Source organism: Saccopteryx bilineata, chromosome 5, assembly GCF_036850765.1.
Source record: "Saccopteryx bilineata isolate mSacBil1 chromosome 5, mSacBil1_pri_phased_curated, whole genome shotgun sequence".
NCBI lineage: Eukaryota > Metazoa > Chordata > Mammalia > Chiroptera > Emballonuridae > Saccopteryx > Saccopteryx bilineata.
In genome coordinates, this window is record NC_089494.1 from 187,734,913 (window position 1) to 187,760,047 (window position 25,135).

The following is a 25,135-nucleotide window of genomic DNA, read 5'->3' on the forward strand; positions in this document are numbered from 1 at the left end:
CTTCCGTCACCTTCTAACTGGTTTTCTTTGTGCCCCTCCCCTCCCCCAACCCCTTAGTTTTGTTTTTTAAGAGTAGTTAATAGGAATAGCCAGAGTACTATTTAGATTGTGATCTTACAAATTTAAGCTATTTCACATATAAACTGTAGTATTACTTAAACATTTAACACAGTATCTTCAAAACACCAATTTTGAAACTCATTTAAATCGTCACCTATGAAATAATGACAAAAATATTTTTTAAAAACATCAGTATAGATGTAGCCTACTAACTTCTATTTTTCTTTTGGAGGTTCGCAAGAAGAAAAGCAATCAGGAATATATATGCCCATAATACAGTAGAACTCTCTTACCTGTGGATAATATATTCTAAGATCCCTGGTAGATGCCTGAAACCAGGGAAAGTACCAAACCCTATAAATACTGTTTCTTCCTATACATACATACTTTTTCACTTAAAAGAAACATTACAGCTCATCTTTGGTGTATCTAAATTACCAGTATTACTACTCGTGCACTTTGGGGCCATTAATAAGTAAAATGTGGATTATGTGGAACACAAGCCCTGTAATACAGTTGACCTGATAATCTACAATAGATCTGATGACTGAGAGGGCTCCTAAGTGACTAACGGACAAGTACTGCATACAGTGTAGATATGCTACAAAGGGATGATTTATGTACAGGGCAAGAAAGAACAAGATTTCACCACACAACTCAGAACAGCGTGCAATTTCCCATTTCATGTTTCTGGACTACCTTTGGCTGCTGGTGACTAAAACCACGGAAAACAAAAGGGCAGACGAGGGAGGACTACTGTACATCCCCCAATGCTCAAAACACTAGTTTCTAAAAGAAAGTATAACAGACAAAGGCTAAAACTTCAAGAAAGTTAAATCAGGCCACAATTGTTTTAAAGAAGTTTAAGTAATTGGGAAAATACAAACGGGGTAATAAGATTCTTAATACCTTCTCTTTTAGTTCAGACAAAATGCGTCCCAAAACTCGGAATTTTCCAGAATCTAAAATCAAGTCCGTGTCTAACTGGAAGCTATTAATGTGTCGATACTGTTTACAAAGTACATGTAATTCATAGTCTGTCATAACTTCCATATCTTCAAAGATCAGGTCAGGGTTAGCTTCACAATGTGTAGGTTCCTCAAAGCAAAACAAAATAATGCACACACTTCAAAATTAAGATAATTTATATGATGAAAACAATCTAATAAAATTGTTCACATCTGAGAAAATATCTAAATCACTGAACATTATAGGATGACAAATTTAGCAAAGAAAATTCATATTCATTTTTTAGGTACAATAAAGGGGGAAAAGTCCTTACTGTTTTATAACTGACATACTGAAATATTTACAGATAAAATAAGAGCTATAATTTACTTCAGAAACTTGGGGAGGGGTCTAGATGAAACAAGAGTAGTGTTACCATTGTGCACTGTTGGTGGAACTGCAAACTGGTGCAGCCACTATGGAAAACAATATGGAGATAACAGATATACCAAAGAACTCAGTTCCACTTCTGGCATTTCTCCAAGACAGAATAAAACCAAAAACACTAACTCGAAAAGATATATGCACTCCTATGTTCACTGCAACATTATTTATAATAACTAAGATATGGAAGCAACTTCAGTGTCCACTGATAGACAAATGGATAGAGAAGATGCAGTATATCCAGGGATGGGCAAAAGTAGCTGTACATTAATACAAATAACTATAGTAATTAATAAATAACACAAGAATAAACTGTTTCATGTACTCACAACTGTAACCTACTTTTGCCCAACCCTATATGCATAGTGGAATATTACACAGCAATAAAAAATGAGACCTTGCCATTTGTGAAAGCTTGGATGGTCCTAGAGGGTATTAGGCTAAAGGAAATAAGTCAGACAGAGGACAATACCACATGGTTTTACTTACATGTGAAATACAAAAACAACCCCCCCCCCCAAACAAATGAACAAATAAAACAAGCAAAATCAGACTTATAAAAACACAGGCTGACAGGATGGTCTCTTGAGAGGAGGAAGAAGAGGGGTGGATGAAAAAGATGAAGGGGAATACAGTCAATAATGATAAGTTTGCAGCAACAGATGATTACTAGAATTAGTGAGTGATCACACTATAAGGTATAAAAATGTCAAATCATTACTAATATAACATATACTAATAAATAAATACATAAAAAAGAAACAAATAGTACATTCCACATAACTACAGAAACTGTGTGAAGGATATATAGGCAGAGGATTTCATTATACAAGTCTCTGTATTTTTACATGTTTAAAATTTTTCATAGTAAGTTTTTAAATTTTTTAAAAAGATTTTTATTTATTAATTTTAGAGAGAAAAAGAGATAGAGAGAGGATGGGGGAGGAGCAGGAAGCATGAACTCCCATATGTGCTTTAACCAGGCAAGTCTGCATTTCAAAGTGGCAACCTCAGTGTTCCAGGTGGACACTTTATCCACTGCGCCACCACAGGTCAGGCCCATACTAAGTTTTAAAAAATATTAAAAAAACTTAAAAAGCAAATCACTGCTTTCAATACACAACCTATAAGGAGAAATAAAAAAGGTAGGTGCTAAAGAAGAATGAGGCAAAAATAAAGACTAATAGCTAAAATTATATACAAAATAAGAAATAAAATAAAATAAATGGAGAAAAATGACTCACTACCCAGGTCATAAAATTTAAGGACTCCTTTGGTAAAAATAAGTAAAATAGAGTATATAATGAAGTCTAAATCAAGAGTTAGCAAACTTTTTCTGTAAAGGGCCAGATAGTAAATATTTCAGGCTCTGTAGATTAAATGATGTTTGGCAAATGCTCAACCCTGCCCTTGTACTGAGAGAACAGCAACAGACAACACTGAAACAAGAGGGTGTGGCTATGTTAGAATAATACTTTATTTATAAAAATAGACATGGCCACACCTGGCCCTAATAATTGGCTGATTCCTGATGTGGAATGTCCTTCTTGGGTCTTATATCCCCAAAATTATCTTGAGCTTTGTCTTAAAACATGTTCTGTTTTTCTTAAATGTGGTTATAAAGAGTTAATATGCTTATTAGGTTTGATAGTCATATTTTTAGCCTAACAATTTAACCTGACACGCTTCGTGTTAGCATAAGAGGGGAATGTCTCATTTTTAGCCTAATAATTTAACCTGACATGCTTCGTGTTAACATAAGAGGGAATCTTTACCTTTAGCATAAGCTGGGACATTTCCTTGAGTTTTTCGGCTGTGTAATATTGGCGATGTAATAAAGGATGATTGGCCATTTTTCTCAATTGCATCATGACATTGCACATTTCTGTGTTTTTTTCTGTGATCCAAAGAGACAGATTAAAAAAAAAATACAAAAAAACAAGCTGATCGCTGTTTGTTGAAATATATCTCAACACAAACAAAAAGTTTTAAAATTATTTCTTCAAATTCCAACTAATTTTTTAAAAAATGAGTAAAGCCCACTAATAATATGACTAAAGAAAATGCTGCCCCAGTACAGGATTTACTTTTCACATAAAATTGTGAAAATCAGATTATACCCAAGTTATTGATAGATTTTTTCATTCTGCTGAAAAGACCCAAATAAAGTTGCTCCTGCTTCTCTGACATTGCACACAGCTCAATTTGATCTTTCTTGGGGGGCAGCTGCTTGAGCACCTGAGGAAGGAAAATAGTGTAGGTAAACCAATCAAATAAAGAAGAAAACAGATTTCTAAAACACAACCATAAAAAATATGAAGATGAGTTACCTCATCTTTTACTCTTCTGAGAATAAACGGTTTTATAATTTGTTTTGCGTGTGCTATTCTCTCCTTTTCATATATACTTTGCTCATCTGCTGATTTCTAAGTAAAATAAGAACATATATACTTTTAGAAATTACTCATTAAAATGATTACAATAACAATATTACACAACGTGAAAATCTGAGTGTTTTACAGAAACTTAATTTATTCTAGATAAAACTTCACATTTGAATCTGGGCTACAATCTACTTCTTAAAGCTCCATATGTATGATGAGGTTTTGTATGTAACTGTGTATTCTGCTTAGGTAATAAGTTGAACTGTACTAAGTTTTCGGAAGCATTAACTATTGAGTTATTACTGATTAGAGAACTTGAAGAAAATGTGTGTGTGAGAGAAAGAGGAAGAGAAGAGGGTAGAGGGAGGAGAGGTGAGGGGTGAGAGAGTGATAGGTAAAAAACCTTTTACTGATTTGTGGAAAATGAACCTAAAGAAAGCTAGTACAGGTGATGCAAATCATGTGGTCTAAAAAATGGAGATGGTTGATAGTCAAAACCTGTCACTATTAGGGAATTAAAGAAGTGGAATTTCATTCTAAAATGTGAAGGAATACTCCATATCCTATGAACTAGTAGGCCAACAAGTAGGAAAAATTAATTAGTGAGAGTTAAAAAGGCAGTTAATTGCAGTAGAAGAATATCAGTAAGTTCTCATAAAGTATATATGACAGGAAAGTCAAGAATCTATATAAACACAGATGAACTGAAACATGGCTGAACTGAAGAATTTACACATTCTTGAAGACTACACTGTACTTTTTCTAAGCAATCAGGAGAAAATTAACAAGATTTTCACCTAAAAGGATTTATTTCTTGTAACTTTTAGAAATTGTTACTTTTGTTGTTTATGAACTTTTATTTCAAAACGTATGACCCAGAACAGAAATATTCAACCTCCGTCCAGTTCTACAGTTTACCTATTAAAAAATGCTAATTATCCTGACATTTTAATAAAGAAAAGGCAATGATCAAACTTTTCCCAAATATCATATATCTGAGCTCTCCACTAATTTAAAATTCTCATTGTTCATAAAATTAGGGTATTAGAGACCAAACTTTTTAGACACTGATTACAGAAATCACCAATTCATTTCCCACTGTATTTTGGTTGACCCTACAATAGGAATATCAACTACTTAAATTTCCTAGTACACATGTACCATGAAAACAAGGAAAAGACCAAATAGAAAACTGGCCCAGGTAAAACACAAAATAACGTATTTGGGAGGAAATATGAATTCATGCTTACTGTCTTAGAAGAAAACATTCGTCGTATTTCACTTGTGCTACTACTAAACATGTGTGGCATAACAAAATTCAACAGCGACATGAGTTCTAACAGATTATTTTGTACAGGAGTGCCTGTGAGCAGCAAGCGGTTATTTGCCTGTGAATGAAGGTAAAATTAAAATTAATTTTTTAAATTAGAGCTACTTCTGTTTTATCTACCCTCCTCAGTGAGGGAGAAAGAATTAAAACTATTATTAATAATGTGACATTCTGTAATAAAACAATAACAATTTAGAAAAATTATGATCTATTTGTACTTTAAGGCAGAATGTGTAAAAGTAATGGCTTCATTTTATAAGCAGGTAACCTGCATCCTGAGATCACTTTAATGAGGTAATGAAAGATTATATTTAATATTCAGAGTTTATCATACAAAACAGAGATGATAAATTGAGGCTTATGAGCTACAATGCTCTTTACACCTCGAAAGGGTTGTAAAAAGTATGAAAGAACAAGGTATAGAGGCTAAATGGCTCATAAAACATTAAATACTTCCTATTTGGCCCTTTATAGAAAGTTTCCTGTCCCTTGACAGAAAATACTATACACATTAAAATTCGTAATATAAAATGTTATTATCATAATTGGAAAAATTAATAAAACTCTCTCTTACATTAATTGTCATAAGGTGCTGGTAACGAATGGAGCCCATATTCTTCAGCATATGGCCCTCATCAAAAATAGCATAATTAAGTTTTAGCCGTCGAAAGAGACTACGGTCATCAGAACTGCTGATTGCACAATTATACCTGTCACCAAAAGAAAAAAGAAATCTCCAGGGTTATAACTTAAGACCTGGACCCTAGCAAGGTTTAATGCTTTGTAAGATTATTTTCATTTATACACTTCTAATAGCCACTATCTAAAAGACAGTACTAGTTAGTGCTCAAAGAAATACTAATGTTCTTTATCCAATAATTATTGAAGTCCATGTAACTAAGTTATGAAAGCTGCCATATGTAGCTAAAAGAAAATTTAAATGTTATAGTGTAATGAGACAACTTCTACACATCTAGGAAGAAAACAATTTTGGTTATTTATATGTAATCTGCACTTGTTATATACTTCATGAAGTTATATTTTAAGAAGCAGTAGAAAAAAGGACATTAAGCTAAGACATTTCTGTTGAGACCATAATACTACTGTATTAAAATAGAAGGTAGACACAAGAAATAGTTAATAGCATCTGGAAATAAAAAAATATATTTAAAAAATCGAGTCCATTTTAATAAAAAAATAATTTTGAATGAATTATTTTAAACAAGGCCTTCTATGGAAGTCAGTAGAAATAATCAAATACCTACAGTAAACACACTTGAAATAACCTATATAATAAATGAGAGCATGAAGTTCTCTGCTAGATATTTATGACAAATACTACTAAGTAATGATTTACTCAGCTATATTTTTCATCCTTATTTCTATTCTAACTCAAATTTTTCAGTGGGATTTCATTTTATTATTATTACTTATTTACAAGTTAGAAATATAAATCATCTTGGTGGAATATCTTCATTGTTTTTTAAAAAGAAGGGCTTGTCTTAATTTTCTTAAATTTATTTAATTATAATTGGTATGCAATATTATATCAGTTATATATTAGTTTCAGGTATACAATTTAGTGATTTGACATTTTTATACCTTACAGTGTGATCACCCACTAATTCTAATAATTACCTGTCACCATATAAGCTTAGCAAATCACTGACTATATTTTACCTTTTTTGCCCATCTCCCCACACCTCTCCCCTATGTAAGCCATCCTCTTGACTTCGCAATTATGAGTCTGTTTTCGTTTATTTTTTTTTAATTCCACACATAAGTGAAACCATATTCAATTATTTGTCCTTCTTTGATTTATTTCATACAGCATAATACCTACTGGATCCATCCATGTTGTTGCAAATGGAAAGATTTCATTTTTTTTTTATTGCTGTGTAATATTCCATTGCACACACACTTTGAAGTCTAAAAACTAGGTGCATCTTATACAGTGGTTGTAGATTTTTTTAATTTGCATTTCCCGCTTTTTCGTGCTTGTTGTCTTTGAGCTCATTGTTTCACACTTGTTACTGGTATATTACAGTAGGTTATGTTTTGCCATGTTCTGCCCAGAAATGGCTAAGAAAAGATTTTCGTACATTGCTGAATTCAAGTTAAAAGTGATCCAGTATACAAAAGTGAATGGAAATCTTGCTGCTGAACATGAGTTTGGTCCTCCTTCAATTGAGAAATCAGAGACTAGCTACAGGAAGGAGAAACCCTACTGAAAATACCCCGGCAGAAGAAGGCCACGAGAGGCAAGTCAGCAAAATGGCCTGATTTAGATTGGAGTTATGGATTGAAGAGCAAAGGGCTATTGGAATTCCTGTGTCCATAAAGATGGTTTAGCAAGAGACAAGAAAAATTGCTGATGAAAAAGAAGTTACTGATTTAAAAGAACACAATTGGTGCTTCAAGTTCATGAAACGGAATGGACAAAGCATAAGTACACCACCAGGCTTGCCCAAAAGATACCTGAAAGCTATGAGCAGAAGGTCCTTGAATTTCATCATTTTGTCATTCAAGTCAGAATCCACACATCAGTTCGAGTTGAGACAGATTGCTAATATGAACAAAGTGCCCTTTTAATCTGATGTCCCAAGTAACAAAGATAATTGAACAATTGATATAGAAGGGGGTGAAAACTAACTGAATACAAGTGGACATGAAAAGAGCCATTATAGAGTTGTTCTAGTTGTTGTGCCGATAGAAACAAGCTCCTCCTATGCTGATTTTTAAATGCAAAACAATGCCAAAAGAAGACATTACTCGAGGAGTAATTGTTCAAATTCATGACAAGGGTTGGATGGATCAGGATGGGATGAAGATCTGGTTCGAGAAAGTTTGGAGAAGGAGACCAGGTGGGCTCTTATGCAAACCTGCCCTATTGGTGCTTGATCAGTTCAGGGCACACATATCAAAAAACACAAAAGAAGATTGCTGCAGAGAAAAAAAAAAAACTTGCTGTCACACCTGGAGGCTTGACATCTCAGCTCCAACCACTTGATATCAGCATTAACCCTTCAAAGCTGCCATGAGATGAATGGAACCAATGGAAAAAGTCTTCTGGGGACAATTTGACACCAGCAGGAAGAGCAAAGAAACCAACTACAGGAGAAGTTTATACTCGGGTGAAAAGATCCTGGGATAATATCAAGACTGAGATTGTCGTCAAGTCATTTAAAAGTGTGGCATTTCAAATGCCGTAGATGGAACTAAGGATGAGGGAATATATAAGGACAATGATCCATTATCAGACACCAGTGAGGACAAGCTAATGAATGGGAGCTTTGACAGTAATGAGGAGATATATGAATTTTATGATGAATAAAACTTGAGTTCAATAACTTTTTGTAATACACCTTTTTTCAAATTTCAGGCCCCAAAATTAAGATGTGTCTTATACATACATGGGAACATCTTATACATGGGGAAATATAGTACATCTTTATCCATTTATCTATCAATGGACACTTAGGTTGCTTCCATAATTTTGTTTTCTTTGGATAATACCCGGAAATAGAACTGCTGGGATGTAAAGTAGAGCTATTTGTAGTTTCTTGAGAAATCTCCATTCTGTTTTCCATAACAGGTGAATGATGACTTCTTGATAACAGCCATTCTGATTGGTGTAAAGAGGTATCTCACTGTAGTTTTAATGTGTAGTTTCCTAGGGATTAGTGATGTTGAGAATCATGTCTGCCGGTCATCTGTATGTCTTCTTTGGAGAAATGTTTCTTCATGTCCTTTGCTTTTGTTGTTGTTACCGAGTTGTATGAGTTTAAATGTTATTTTAATTTTAACTGAGAAAGTTTTATTAAGACTATACTTTCAATCATGTGGACAAAACCTTTTTATAACCACTGTCAGTCACTCACCTGATGTACTAGCAAAAACACTATCTTGGTGTTATACACACCAAACTAAAAATGCATGAATTATCATAAGTCATTCCATTATTTTAGTTGCAGTTTTTAGGATAAGCTTTCCTTCATATTACTACTAATATATTTTCTTTTAAATTTGGGAGCTGCACAAAATTTCTTTCAAAAATGAGTTTTTTCAGTACTTACGTGGTCACAATTACATTGTATTCCTCATATTTACTATGAATATTATATCTTATTTGTTTACGTTCTTCTTGAGAACCTAGAATTTAAAACAATACACACATACTGATTGTATTTATTGTACTTTACTGCATGTTGAAATGTTAAAGAAATTTTAAAGTTAAAAGCAAAATGACACATTCTTACCATAGTAACAGAGCACCTTTAAAGTGGGGCACCATAAATTAACTTCCCTTAACCAGTTATCTGTGAAACAAAAGAAATATTACTTGCTTCTGCTACAAAGGATATGTGTGTGAAGTAAAATGAACACTAGAGTTTGACAAGCTCTGCCCAGAAATTATTCTTTTATAAAATACAAGATGATTTTCAGAAATATCACAGAGACGGCCCAATTTTAATCCTGATAACAATTATTTTGAGGTTTTGAGGTAGCATTACAGGGCAGAAAACCAACCATTGTATTTATAGGTGATTGAGTTCCAATTTAAAGAGATAATATTTTTGGTTACATTCATATATATATTCTCTTACTCTATACTACATAAAATCAACTGAGCAAGAACGTAACAGAAATTTGAGAGATGAACTGCATAATTTCTGACTCAATAATGTTTAATTATAAGTTTAAATACACATATCGTTTCTCTTACTGAAACAATTAAGTGTTATGTAAACAAAAACAAAATTTTATCAAATGGCCCTTGATCATAAAAATTGACTTATATTTGAGTTATTTTCTTTAAAGGACTTCTATTATAATCAAACACACATACATACACAAAGGAGAAAAAAACTATAAGGAGACCACAGAAATTCACATTCACCTACACAAACTGAGAAACCACACATACACACATGGCTTTTCTTCTTTCTACACAAAATAGTATACAGTCAAGTATGGCTGTCCACCTACTACAAACCTATAGTTGATGCTGGAACAACGATCAAGTGAGGACCTTTATTACCCTCCTGATAGAGGTATGCCAGGAATGCAATGGCTTGAATAGTTTTTCCTAGGCCCTGAAATTAAAATTTCAAAAGACGATATATGAAATATAAAAATAAACAAAATACAAATAAATACTGGACAATATAAAAGGAAAATAAGATATTCTGGTTTTATTTGATTCTCCATAATCCAACTCTATAGAAATTTCTATTAGGTTCTTAGTTCTCAATGACAGGTAAAAGAAATCTCCAAATGAAATTAGTGAGCAAGAAGATCTTAACTTCTAGTTAATATGTGACACACATTAATATGGAAGACCTCTGCATTGCATATAAAGGATATAATTTTGGTAACTATATAAAGCAAATATTTAATATACGATATATATTGGATGTACTTCTGGTTCAGATGGAAGCATAGGTAAACACAGTACTCAAATCCTCCCAACACCATATCAGAATTACAACTAAACTACAGAATAACTATTATTCAGGACCACCTGAAATCTAGCTGAATGGAAGTCCTAAAGAAGGGATTTAAAGAAGAAACCACACTGAGACTGATAGGAGGGGCTTAACAGAAGAGCCTGGTCCCACACCCACGTGAGGCAGTTTAAAATCGGGAGGGATATCTCAAGATTACTAGAAGCTAAACAGAGAACAAAGACCATGGTCTTTGCTAATTTTTATTTTGGAAATCCAACATACACATTGTAACTGAAATGTATTTAGTAAATATTTTCTCCACAAAACATGACTCATTTTTAATAAAAACTTTGGAAATACAGTGTGCCCGTAAAGTCATGGTGCACTTTTGACCCGTCACAGGAAAGCAACAAAAGACAATAGAAATATGAAATCTGCACCAAATAAAAGGAAAACCCTCCCAGTTTCTGTAGGATAATGTGGCAGCATGTGCGCATGCGCAGATGATGACGTAACACTGTGTATACAGCCGAGCAGCCCACGGCCATGCCAGTCAAGATGTGGATGGTACAGAGGAAAGTTCAGTATGTTCTGTGGCTTGCTAAATTCGAATCCGTGACCAAAGTGCAACGTGAATATCGGCACATTTATAACGAAGCGCCACCACATAGGAATAACATTACTCGGTGGGATAAGCAGTTGAAGGAAACCGGCAATTTGGTGGGGAAATCCCGTTCTGGTAGGCCATCAGACAGTGACGAGTCTGTAGAGGCTATACGGGATAGCTACCTAAGGAGCCCTAAAAAATCTGTGCATGAGCCCACATCGAACTGCACTGAATAGGTATGAAACTGGGAGAGTTTTCCTTTTATTTGGTGCAGATTTCACATTTCTATCGTCTTTTGTTGCTTTCCTGTGACCAGTCAAAAGTGCACCATGACTTTACAAACACACTGTAGTATAGCTGGAGGAAAAACGGTAAGGTTAAATGTCAAGTTTCTATGTGACAGTACCTGGACTCCTGTGTGTAATAAACTTCCCAAGACTAGTTCAAGCAAATGTAATTTGGAAAAGAACAGAAACTCAGAGACATCTAGTAAAAATAAACTGAAACAACGTTGATGAAGTTGCTGATAAATGTATAAATTTATTTACTAACCAGGACCTGTATCTATGATAAATTTTAACGGCAGTTATGGAAAAGCACATCCAGTACAATCTCATTTAGTATAAGGTCTACCAGAAAGTTCTGTTTTTGGAATAAAACAAAATACAAATTTTTCTTACCGTCAATAAACTTTATTAAATAATATAATTGCCATTATTATTAATGATTTCTTGCCAGCATGAGGGCAATTTGTATATCCCATTTTTGAAAAATGTTTTATCTTTTGATGCGATAAACTGAACCAGTGCTTGTTTGATATCTTCTTCATTTTTGAATTTTTTGCCCTTCAAAAAATTTTGTAAGGACAAAAACAAGTGATAGTCGGAGGGTGCTACGTCCGGGGAATATGGTGGATGCGACAGACATGCTTCTGTAGCATTTCTTCCTTGTTGAAATTCGTAAAAATTACAGTGGCGTAAATGAACTTTATCAGTAGTAGCCATGGGTACACTATCGCTTCATACATAAGACTAACGTGAATCAACTTTGTTTTAGTTAATTTGCTACATCAGTATGTATACATTAAGTGATAAAAATAGAGAGGCACACATGCGCCAAATAAACGTACTTACGTGTCGAAACTTGTTGTGATAGAAACGGACTGAACTTTCCGGTAGACCTTATATACATATACTCATTTTACACATATAAAACATACTTATTAATTAGATAATAAGGTACACAATACATCAACACTCACTGGGGTTGGGGGTAGTGAGCAGGCTAGAGTTAACACAAGCAATAGAAAACCAAGAGGGGTGAGAGGAACATAGATACTGAGGCATGGGAAGTAAAACTAGAGTCAGGGAAAATTTCACTTTTTAAAGATTGCAAGGATGCCTTTTAATGATAATCCTAGAAATAGTTATTACTTACCATTTCATCTGCCAAAATGCCATTGAGTCCATGTTTATGTACCAATGCCAACCAATTCAAACCAACTTTCTGATAGGGCTTGAGTGATAAACTGATGAAGAGAGAGTTACCAAATGTTAAAGATTTACACTTCTATTAGTTTTCTTACATGAGATTTAGGTTTATAATGTATACAAAACCAGAAATACCTAGGTCTAGTCTTACCTTTCAATTTGTTTTTATGAGCTATTTGTAAAAAAATGAGCCCAAAATCTAATATTTTTTGTCAAATTTTGTCTTGTATTTATTGATTTCTTCTAGCAATAAAAATTTTAAAAAGTCCCATATTCAGCCATAATGTCACAAAACTAAGCAAATAACTGCAATATTAAATATAATATAACATATTTCTAAGCTAATATTTATACTAAAATTGTATTGTACTGATTTGAATTTTAGCACATTAAAGAATTTAAAGTATAAGGACAAAAACACACTCATAATTTGCTACTTTGCCAGGATTCAATAAACATTTCTGCATTAATGCCAAGCACTTCTCATGTCAGTGGTAGGTCTAATTCTGAAGCATGTCTGTATGTATTTATGTTTGAACTATATATAAATGTAAATTTGATATCAACAAACTTCAGTGAAAAGTAACAGTCAAATATCAACAATTTTATTTAATTTGGAAACAAGTAAACAGACTAGTCCTTGGGAGTAACTTGTAATAAGGGAGAATTATAATGAATAAAAACAAGTTTTTTTCTATATGTTCAAGTGGTTAAAAACCAAGACCCTGGCCAGTGGCTCAGTGGATAGAGTATCAGCCTGGTGTATGGATGTCCTAGATTCAATTCCCAATCAGGGCAGGGCACACAGGAGAAGAGACCATCTGCTTCTCCCTCCCCTCTCCCTTTACTCCTTCTTCACCTCCTGCAGCCAGTGGCTCAATTGGTTCAAGCATGGCCCCGGGTGCTGAGGACAGCTCCTTTGGAGTCTATCAGCCTCAGGTGCTAAAAATAGGTCAGTATGCAAGCACTGGCCCAAGATGGGGTTGCCAGGTGAATCCTAGTTAAGGCCCATGTGGGAGTATGCCTCACTGTCTCCTCTCCTTTCACCAAACAAACAAACAAAAACTAATAGCAATTACTGACTATCTACTATACACAGATACACAAAGGTATGTCATTTTCAAACATTATTTATAATCTTTTACTATGCTATAAAAATAGCTAATATCATTTTAACAGATAAAAAAACTTGAGGCTCAGTAACTTGCCTGAGGTTGCATAGCTACAAAGTGTATGGCTAATATATTAACTCAGGAAGTCTATCTCACTCAGAAGCTTTATCTAATTCTCACTAGGACAGCATATAACCCATATAACATGAAAACCTAGAACAAGGCCATGCCTCCCATTCTCCAGCTTTTTGTCCTGTCCCCTTAATTTCCTGTTACACATATCCGATCTGCCCACAGGCAAGGAGTCTGGGAATAAGTATGATATAATAAATGGTTAAGAAGTCATATTCTGAAATCAAGACTCTTTAATTAGAAAGGGGTAAAAGATGTAGGATAGAATGATAGCCTTATTAAATCAAAATCTGTTTCAACAGTGAGGTTTGCAATCCAGAACACATTTCTCATTTGAAAAAATAAAAGTTTGGGGAAAAAATCAGCAGTGTTGCTAATGTCTTTACAGTTCACTGCTTTCTTGGACAGAATAATTTCAATGGCACTACAAAAGTGGTAATAAATACAACATATTATCAGAGATATTTTAACTTCCAGATCCAAATGAACTCTTTCTAATACAGTAATGGTGAGAATAAATGGAATTGGAATAGTATTGGAATATTTACAATATTTCAGACACTACACTATGAACATAATAATGCTTTGCATGCATTATTAATTCATCTGTATTATAAAGTAGATCCTATCATCACCCCAATTTCACAGATGAGAAGTTCTCTGGAACTCAGAGAAGTTAGAGTAATTTGCACAAGGTCATATAGCTGTCCAAATCCACTTTCCACTTGTGCAGTGACAGAGCTGGTGTCCATGCAGGACCGATTCAGTGCTCAGCTCCTATCCACTGAACAGCAAACATGAAAGAGTTCTCTTCCCTCTCTGACCCAACCACTCTATGGTCAAAACTGAGGTCTCTATTAGTTTTGAATCCTCCACAATGCTTAAATCATCCTACAAACATTCCATGAAAATGATGAAACTTGATGAGGTAGGCACATTACATCACTTATAGTAAGTACGTATTCAATGGCCAACATGCTATCCCAACGTAAATCACCAAGGGCCAAGAAATATAACACAAACAAAAGTTATTGAATTTCTTCATTACCAACACAAGTTGAGAAACAAGTTTATTAAAATATTCTTCATTACACATAAAACTTAAAAAAAAGTGATAGAAAATTTTGAGAAGAATCTACTACATAGAATTTTTCATTCAAATAAAATTGTTTGATCCACAATTACAACACAGCTTTGGTGGTGATATTTGTTTTTGATCAGGGCATTAAATAGCTTTGAAATATTTGTTTTAAAAATATAAGTATTTTTTTGTGTGTGTATTTGCTCCTCTGATAAATTTATCTAAATTACAAGTAACTTTCTGTTGCTTAGTAACACAACAGTGATGCCTAGCATAGCACAGAATCTTTCTTCAGAATGTAAAAGGATCAATGAAAATGCAGTTTTGACAAAGGCCTTTAAAATTTAATTCACTTGTGACAAATTTTTAAAACAGGGATGCTGTATTCTTTCTCTAGAGAGGTTCTAACATTTAGATGCTATATAACCATACATTCCATTTATTCTGACATTCTCTAGTTTTCGACAATTTTCATGTCTGCATATGTAGAATGCATATGTAATTTGGCACAGTTACCCAAATTATAAGAATTATAATTGGTCTTCTGAATTAGTTAACTGCTCTCTTCTTAACAGGAGACTATAAATATATATAAGGTTTCTTACCTCCCACTAAGAAAAAAAAATGACTTAAAAATTTTTTAAGACCATGAAAGTAAATGAGGCAGCATGTTATCTTAAAGATACTTGTTTTATTACGGGAGAAACAATTCATCCAGTAACTATGATTTCTTCTCAGAGTAAATATTAAATTGGGTTTAAATATACTGTCAGAGAAACTAGTTTCAAATTTCTGAAAGGTAAGAAAGGTCTGAAGTAGAAACAACAAGTGTATGTACAACGTGTTAAATTTGAATTTAAAATGCAGAGAAATACAGGGCTAGAGAGCCTGGTTTGAAGTATTTCATATGAAACAGATCAAGGATGCCAGCTGACCAAAGGTTTATGTCTCTTAACTATGATATGGCTGCTGAAAATACTGCCACAACATTGGTTTGTAGTAAAACTAGTATCCAAACTACTAACATATTTACATCATAGTACTTGGAGTTAGTCAAGCCACACCTGCAGTACTGATTTGCATTCACACCACTGTCAAATGGTTTCATAGCAACTGTTTAGGAACAGGACAGGAAACCATCCTGTCAAGCTGAGGGAGAACAAGATCAAAAGAACCTTGTTAGATTTAGCCCAGAAAGAACACATGATTAAATATATTTGATACTGAACACAAAAATCTTTTCAGGTAAAATAGTTTAATAAATTTTAGATAAATGGCTCAAGTTTGAGAGATGGCTACATATCTACAGTATGAATAAAATAGGATATATACTGAGGTTTTTATTCCTTCTCCCTCATTATATACATATATTATATTTTAATTTTAGTTTTGACATTTTGAAATTAAAATGATAAATTAATGGTTCTGAGGTACATATGAGAAATCCTTTTTCCCTGCAAGACCTTATTTTTAATAAGGAGTTATGGTATGTCTTTATTTCTTTTATCTCTAAACATCATTTGCCTTCTTAAATAATTCATATGTCTGTAATAAGAAATTAAACAGTTAATATAATTTTGCTTAGAAGTAAACTTTGCTACAGCCTGACCTGTGGTGGCGCAGTGGATAAAGCGTCAACCTGGAATGCTGAGGTCGCCAATTCAAAACCCTGGGCTTGCCTGGTCAAGGCACATATGGGAGTTGATGCTTCCTGCTCCTCCCTTCTCTCTCTCTCTCTCTCTCTCTCTCTCTCTCTCTTTCTCTATCTCTCCTGTCTAAAATGAATAAATAAAGTCTTTAAAAAAAAAAAAAAAGAAGTAAACTTTGCTACAAAGAATTTGTTCTGTTAATAGAAAGCATGATAGCTAATTCATCAGCATAGTATACCATTTGCCTCTGTGCTAATCAATCCTTTCCCAAGGCAAGGCAACTACTTTAAATGTCTGTAGAGTAAGTAGCATATGTACTTTTTGAGGCCTGGCCAATATATCAAGTAAAACTGCTTGCCCAAATCTTACCCTGGCTAAAAAACAAAAACTGCAAGACAACAAATTTCACCCCCAAATGTGCATCTATATGTACTCTATAGAGACTATCTACATAGGTTTTTAGATGTTGTACTATGGACTAGATCTAATAAAAACAACTTTAAAAAAGCTACTTTTATCATCTATTAAATATTCCCTTAGTAAGTCCTCAGTCTAATGAAAAGGACAGTTTATTACCTGATCATACTATTTACAAATAACAGGACTTTGTAAATGTGGGTTTAAGAGAGAAATTTTTTAAGTGATGCAATAAAGCACTTGATTGTTTTAAATCCAAATTACGATAAAGTAGACTCAACTGGGTAAGTCTTGTAGAGTGAAGAACTCCCCATATCCAATGTTGTAGAACAAGAAGGAGCAGCTCCAACTACACTTTTAGGAGATGAATTTGCTGATATGGCCATAGTCCTTTCTATGCAACAGAGAAAAGAGCTTCTTTGTGGGCACTGCATCACGTTTCCCTACACCATCCCATAGCACACTAGAAGGGCACAGAAAAGATCGTAGCTTACTATTAAAGGCCAGTAACCACACCCTGACTTTAACTAATGATCAGCAAATATGCTTTGATAATAAACTCAGAAAACTACCAGTAGTAAATAAAATCACCAACTAAGGTAATTGATTTTAATGAGACCCTAGAGTGCTAATCTTATTAAACACCTACCAGAAATATCCTGAGCAGATATAACTCATTTTTAAAGTTGCATAACACTGCATAGTATAGATATACCATAATTCATTCTAATTATTCTGATTGTTGGAATGTAGGTGTTTCCATGTTTTTGCCGCTTCAAATATTATCACAGTAAACAATTATATATATATATATATTTTAAAAGGAAGTGTTTTGAACAGTCCCCACACCACTTAAAACTGAATACTTTTAAAGAAAGTTCAAAATGATCTCCCCAATCCCAATCTCCCACCACCATGTAAAGTGGGGGTGTTCACAAAATGCTGTTTTAATATGTACTGACTGTATGATCAATGTTTTAGTAAAAATAATTTACTGTGTATTTTTTGCAAGAATTATGACAAAGTATTTACAGAAAATAACAGTTTGGAAGCATACACCTTTTTCAAATTGGTTTTTATAATCTTTCCTTATATGTATAATCTATTTAATGAAAGTGTTCATTTTTTATGTGTTTCTACCCCCCAAAAAATATTTACAAATCTGAGCTTCTGAAAGCATTTAAAATATTTAGTCATAGATACAGGGTATTTTAACCATGTCATTTTATTATGATTTAAAAAAATTGAGCTAATTCAAAAATGTTTAAACCGATGCAATTAAGCAGATGATGTTCTAAAGTATCAAATTATGGAAAGGGCCATCTAAAACAACTTTTCAGGTTTCTATGTTTACATATAAAATTATCTGTCATCAGATGAGGAAAATATGATTATAAAGAGCACAATATTTCCTTGCTCTAATTTATAATGACATGATAGAGCAAAGTATCTTGTTAGAGGGAGGAGGAAAGCAATGAAAACCAAATCCATAGACCAGTTATGTGCCATCATAGAAAAGCCCTGGGTTTCCCTTTTAACACATACCACTTCCACATTTAAGTTCTGCAGTCATATTACAAAAATAAGTTCAGAGATTTTATACAACTGAGGTAAAATAACGAATAAGTATGTACAACAAATATTACCTTTGATTCAGGATGGAGGGTTGTTCTATGTTCCATCCACCTCCATTTCCAGTCAGCATGGTAACTTGTTTTGTCAACTTATTTGAAATGTCTTCACATTTATTCATAAGCCTTATAACCACATCCCTTTCTTGAATCAGTGTTTTACAGTTCCATATCAAATCTTCAGATAAGCCATTAGTTTTGGACATCTTTGTAAACTATGGTATATAAAGAAAATAATTTTTAACAGTTCAAATCTAGTAAACAGAAAGCTAGTTTGAATTTCTTTCTTTATAAGGAAAAATGTTTGATTGAAACTTTTGCTAATGACCTGAATCAAGTGCTAAGAAAACCTGATTCTTCATGTTTACATTTAAATTCCCATGTTTCACTTTGATAACGGTTACTTCAAATTTAGCACACTGACACAAAGTATCTTTCTCCCTAAAATGCACAATTCCACAGTTGTTACTGTGACCCTGGTAGCTGTTCTCTAATAGGAGAAACTCTAAAGTAATTGTTTACTGTCTCAAATTTTGTCTTCACAATCTCAGATTTACCTTTATTACCAACGGTAATAATAGGAAATACAATAACAGTAACTGACCTCTTGCCATTTTCATCATGTCCTATGACTATGACATATTAATATGATTAATTTCCTAAAACATATTTTTCCCTATCATCAGTATAATCCCTTAAGCTTTCAAAACTCCAATTATTATTTGTTATTGATATTTTACTTATAAACTAAGAGTATTACTTGGTAAAATACTGGATAAATTAAAAGTTAACTATAATCAACCCAGTCTTTTGATAAAACATTTTCTAAAAATTAATCTCAATACAACACCTGTTTTGTGTGAATATTCAGAAAATTTCTTTCAAAATGTTTTTGCATTTATTTTTTTTAAAGGATACAATGAATATTTCATAAGGTAATAGCTATAACAGAATTAAGATTTCCCATATAGGCAGCTGAAAATACATATGCTGAAGAAAATTACAAAAAATATTTTTAGTGAAGATTTATAAAGCTAAATAACGTCTGAAAACTTGTTGGGCAAAAATAGAAAGCCCCCAATCCAGAATAGAAGAAAATAAAATAAAATAGAATCATCTGTTAGGGTAGAATTACATGACTTTGATTCATATCAACCTTATTTACATATTCTTTCAAGTTACAAGAGTCACATTAACAACTGTAAATAATCCCTATGAATTTATTTCTAAATTCACAGAGAATCTCAAACAATAAATATGCTAAATAAAAATACAGTTTATAATAATATATATTTTTCATTTCTAAACTTTAGTGTAAATTAGAAAGAAATAAAATCTCCAATCTATTCCAAAACCATTTTATTAATGTACTGTAGGGTTAAAAAATAAAACAAAATCTTACCACTTCACATAATGGCACTGTGAAATACAAAGTTATATGCCTACTACTATACATTTTCACAAGGACACATTCATAGTCACGTTACCTCCCACTGCGCTTTCCAGAAAAAGAGTTTATGTAAATAGGATTTCTGAGACTCAGTGCCTTGAAGATTTTAAGGGTTTTCATAAGAACAAAAACAAATTTCGTGCCTATTATGGTGTATGTGCTTTTGTGGTGTGTATGTGTGTGAGAGAACCAACAAGAAAACCAGGAAGTAGAGAAGGAATATATAGTCTGTGCTAAAAACTACTAGATGCCTTTAATCACTCATTGAATACTCGCAGCAATTACAAGATCAGTCCACCAATTCTGATGAATAAACTAAGCTTCAATTTCCAAGGTTACAAAACAAGGTAAGCAATTCCAAAACCCCCACACCCTTTTCTTTTCACTGAAACTAGTACCTCCCTAAATAATAAAATTTTAAGATCTTAAAAGTCAAACAAGCAAAACATCAGAAAACTATTTAACTGTAAGCAACTACCATTTCCTATATTCTTATTTTTAGCAACTACTGCCCTGACTGGTGAAGGTCCCTGGTATATACCGTCCCTGTCCTCATGTGGTTCATGGTCACTGGAAAAGACATGCAACAGATAATTTTAAGTGTAACAACTGGTATTACAAGGGAAAGAACAAATTTCATGGGCACTTTTTTGCAAGAAGACTAATATAATCTAGGATCTAGGATGTCCTTTCAGAGTAATAAGGGCAGAAATAAGAAAGAACCATTTTGAATCAAGAAAGAAGCTTAATTCATTAGGTCAGAACCTGGAGACATTAGAGAGAAACTAATATTACAAAAAAGACACAACCAAATACATCTGTGTTCTGATAAAAGAACACACCACCAACCATGCAAAAGTACCGGTAGAAGCATTTAACCTTCTAATTATAACTTGACAGAAAATAACTGGTTCAAGAAAAAAGTGTTCATGTTAAGCTATACCAGAAAGGTTTAACCAGAAAAGTCTAAATTGGGAAGCTATAGGACAAATAATCCAGATTTTTCACTAAAGATATTACAGGAAAAAAAGAAAAAGAGACTGGTGGATGAGGAACCTACAGATTTAAAATGGTTACAAAAGACCTATCGAGCAATCTCAATATGTGAATCTTGTCTGGATCCTAATTTTAGCTAATTGTATAAATAAATAAGAAAACAAATATTTATGGCATTTATGAAAACCTAGAAATATGAACATTTAAATAGATATTTTCTAATATGAAGAAACCACTGATGATTTTTATTGGGCGCTACAATGTTGCTGTGGCTTTTTTTTTAAGGAATAAAAAATTTTTTTTGAGTACATATTTAAATTTTTAGGGATAAAATGAAGTCTGAAATTTGCTTCACAAAACTAAGAGTCAAAAGGAAGTAGATAAGGGTACAGAGGAAACAAGATCAGACAAGCTGGTCACTGAAGCTTTTGAGTTCATTATACTATTTCAATTTTTATGTTTGAAATTTTTGAATGGGTAATGAAGAGAAGTGCAAAAGGCAACTCTCACTTCAGACTGGTGCAACAGTTTGAGTTGGTTACTGAGATTTTTAACTGAGCCTGATGTTTTGGTTAATTTCTGGATTCAAAATTTCAATATTTAACTGCCCGGGGTTTCCCACTCTCCCAACCCCTCTTCCCATACAAACCAACCAACATTCGAGATCATCCAAATTATTGCTGCTAGTTTAGAATTTAGATCTATCTGGTAGTGATACATGGTCCACTAATCTGAAACATCAGTAGATAGATTTTCAAGAAGCAAGTTTCACTGAATGATGAATCTATTAGAATTAGTGTTAGTTATGAGTAATACAGTAAACCAAAACATCAGGGGTATAAATGAAACATGTAGTTTTCTATCATATGAATGATAACCCAAGGAAGCAGTTAAGACCTGGTTATAGTGGTTCCAGAAATAAAGCATTCTACTTTATTTTTAAATATCTTCAATATGTGGTTCCCATTATACAATGACCTCTAAACCAACAGGAAGAAGAGATCCTTTAAGGATATTTTCCAAAAATCATAATATATTTTTTGATTATATTCCACTGGATAGAATTTTGCCAAATTACCACAAGGGAGGTTGAAAAATGTAGTCTTAATATATTATGGGTAATGTAACAGCCAGAATGTTTTAAAGCCCAGAGGAGGTTAAAAAAAAGAGAAAATGGTTTGATCCAAAAAAGTTTGATTCAATATGGCAAGAACTGATATGGGGAGAGAAGCAGAAAACAACATATGATATATGCAGCACTTCCAGTGCAAAATATTGTGGCTATCTGAAGCTAACATTTTCTAAGAGTCAGGCAATTACATGAACTTTTACTTTGTTCAATCCTTCAACTTCCCCATAAGTTGGTACCATAAGTATATCCCACTTACAGATGAATAAATAGGGCAGTGGTTCTCAAAGTGCACACCAGGGCGCACTGGTGCGCCCTAGAAGATTTCAAGGTGCGCCCTATGGCATTCCAGAGAAATATGTGCCTGTTCGGGATCAAAAAACCAACAGGGTTTTTAGCGTTTAGATTTTGGGGGTGCAGAGGTGTGGGGAATTGGCTGTAAGCGGACAGCCTGCCCAACCCCCACCTCACTTGCCTGATTAGGTTGCAAAAGGCTGTTAAACTGTGGTGCTGGATTGTTTACACTACCCCCCATGTTCCCTGGAAAGACTGGAGGCAAGTTCCTTCTATCCTTTGTTTGGTGTCAAGTTAAGATGATATGGGATGATATGCTGGGGTTTTGCATTGATGATTAAACATAAGTAATTATCTCTTGAAGCCTTTTGGATTTCTATAAAAGAATATGTGACAATATCTTAAAAAGCTTTGAACATTTTACTACCATTTTCAATATCCTATTTATGTGAATTAGGATTTTCTACCCTCAACACAAGAGTAAAAAGAGAGGAATTTTTCAATGTATTGACGAGGAAATGTGAGTTTGCCTTTCAAATATATGCCCAAACATTGAAGAAATCGCTAGGACACACCAGGCTCACGTTTCTCATAAACACAAGAATGAAAAAGCTTAACACATTTGCGCCGGGGCCTGCCGAATTTACTAAATCTTACTAAAAATGTATCTATATATATAAAAAGATAACATTTTTGTCATTTTTTAATTTTTTAACCCCTTTTTTAAGAATTCTGAAAAGCATAACTCAAAAAATGTAACATAAAAATGGTTTTTAATGTCAGAATAATTTAATTCTATTTATTTCATTTAATTACCATAAAAGCATGCTTGGACTTTATATTTTTTCTTTAATATTTGACTTAATTAATTATAACATATTTCTCAGAAATCTGTATATAGTGTGCCTACAATTATTTGTAGGATTTTAAATGTGCCCCAACTTCAAAAAGTTTGAGAACCACTGAAATAGAGGAACAGAGAGAATTTGCTTATATAAATTGTTACAAAATTGGGATCCAAAACCAGGTAATCTAGCTCCATTGTATTATTCACCTATCTCCTGGTAAGCATTTACAAAAACCCCAGGGAATACAGAGGCATGCATGAAATTCAGAAACAAGAGCTCCAACACAGAAGAGACAATAGGATTCCTTAGAATGTCAAGGAAATGAGATCCCAAGGCCACAGCTGATCAGCCGGCCTGTAACACAACCAGTCTTAATTCAAAGCTGGTCATGAGACTTCAAAAGACACTTCCTCAAAAATATAAAACTGAAGTGTAAAAACTGATGGGAAATTTAGACAGCTGAGGAAGAGTTTAGAGGTGAAGTAATAAGTATACAAAAAACTAAGCAAACAGAAAAACCAAGACAATAACTAGAGAAAACAAAATGGTGAGCAAGGAAATAAGGTAATCATGTAGTATACTAACGGCTCAACTATGAAAGGTATTTACATAGTCATAACAATGCAGATAATAAAAAAAAGATCTCCAAAGTTACCATACTAACTTATATTGGTAGGGTTGGGAAACAGGTAATGGACACAAGAGGTGAGTTGAACAATGAGAAGAGAGCTGTTACAATGTTATAAGATCCTTCCCTGGGACTTCCCCTAAAATCCCACCCATAAAATCCCTTAAGGACAAGGACCCAGCGTGCTCACTTTTCCCTTACCCCTTTTCCCTCTTCTTCCCCCACAGGCCTGTCTCTCCGAAATTCTAAGGGTCATCACGAGACTTGCAACCAGGGGAGCAGTGGGCAGCGGCAGCTTGTCCTGGGCTAACACCCCCTGACCTAAGGCCCCCTTTTCTGTCTTCCCAGGGAGCCAAAACAGCCCTGTCTAGGCTCTCCTGTTGCTTCTTCTATTCTAGGCCTTTCCTTGTTTCATTCCCTCGGCTTTTTTTCTTTTTCTTTTTTTTTTGTATTTTTCTGAAGTTGGAAAAGGGGAAGCAGTCAGACAGACTCCCGCATGTGCCCGGCCGGGATCCACCCGGCACGCCCACCAGGGGGCGATGCTCTGCCCATCTGGGGCGTTGCTCTGTTGCAACAGGGCCATTCTAGTGCCTGAGGCAGAAGCCACGAAGCCATCCCCAGCGCCCGGGCCAACTTTGCTCCAATGGAGCCTTGGCTGCGGGAGGGGAAGAGAGAGACAGAGAGGAAGGAGAGGGGAAGGGTGGAGAAGCAGACAGGTGCTTCTCCTGTGTGCCCTGGCCAGGAATAGAACCCAGGACTCCTGCACGCCAGGCCGATGCTCTACCATTGAGACAACCAGCCAGGGCCATCCCTCAGCTTTTTAAAATTTACTTTCAAATCACCTGGCCTTGTCTTGTAAAATTCTTTCTGCATAAGTCAAGATCCTGCACATTACTGTCTGCTCCTATGTAGACCCAAAGGACCAAGTGTCTGGTAACAATATGAAAGTGTTAAGAATCAGACAAAAAAATGTGAAAGTTATCTGTGGTATGGAAAATAGGTCAGGGAAGGGGACAGATATAAATGTGGGGGCAGTAGAAGCCTATAGTTATTTA

General features: G+C 34.0%; 1 protein-coding gene across 4 annotated transcripts in view; it reads right to left on the minus strand.

Moving 5' to 3' along the window:
• Window positions 1-25,135, minus strand: part of SMARCAD1 (SWI/SNF-related, matrix-associated actin-dependent regulator of chromatin, subfamily a, containing DEAD/H box 1) — a 96,137-nt gene that overhangs the window by 9,852 nt on the left and 61,150 nt on the right. For all 4 annotated transcript variants that reach the window (XM_066280184.1, XM_066280185.1, XM_066280183.1 and 1 more), the window contains 11 exons: window positions 18,751-18,950; window positions 12,661-12,751; window positions 10,163-10,262; window positions 9,426-9,485; window positions 9,243-9,318; window positions 5,741-5,876; window positions 5,087-5,224; window positions 3,783-3,878; window positions 3,573-3,690; window positions 3,228-3,349; window positions 970-1,158 (listed from right to left, as the gene is read on the minus strand). In XM_066280184.1, the coding sequence (XP_066136281.1) occupies window positions 970-1,158; window positions 3,228-3,349; window positions 3,573-3,690; window positions 3,783-3,878; window positions 5,087-5,224; window positions 5,741-5,876; window positions 9,243-9,318; window positions 9,426-9,485; window positions 10,163-10,262; window positions 12,661-12,751; window positions 18,751-18,950 (1,326 nt within the window). The remainder of the gene's footprint in view (window positions 1-969; window positions 1,159-3,227; window positions 3,350-3,572; window positions 3,691-3,782; window positions 3,879-5,086; window positions 5,225-5,740; window positions 5,877-9,242; window positions 9,319-9,425; window positions 9,486-10,162; window positions 10,263-12,660; window positions 12,752-18,750; window positions 18,951-25,135) is intronic.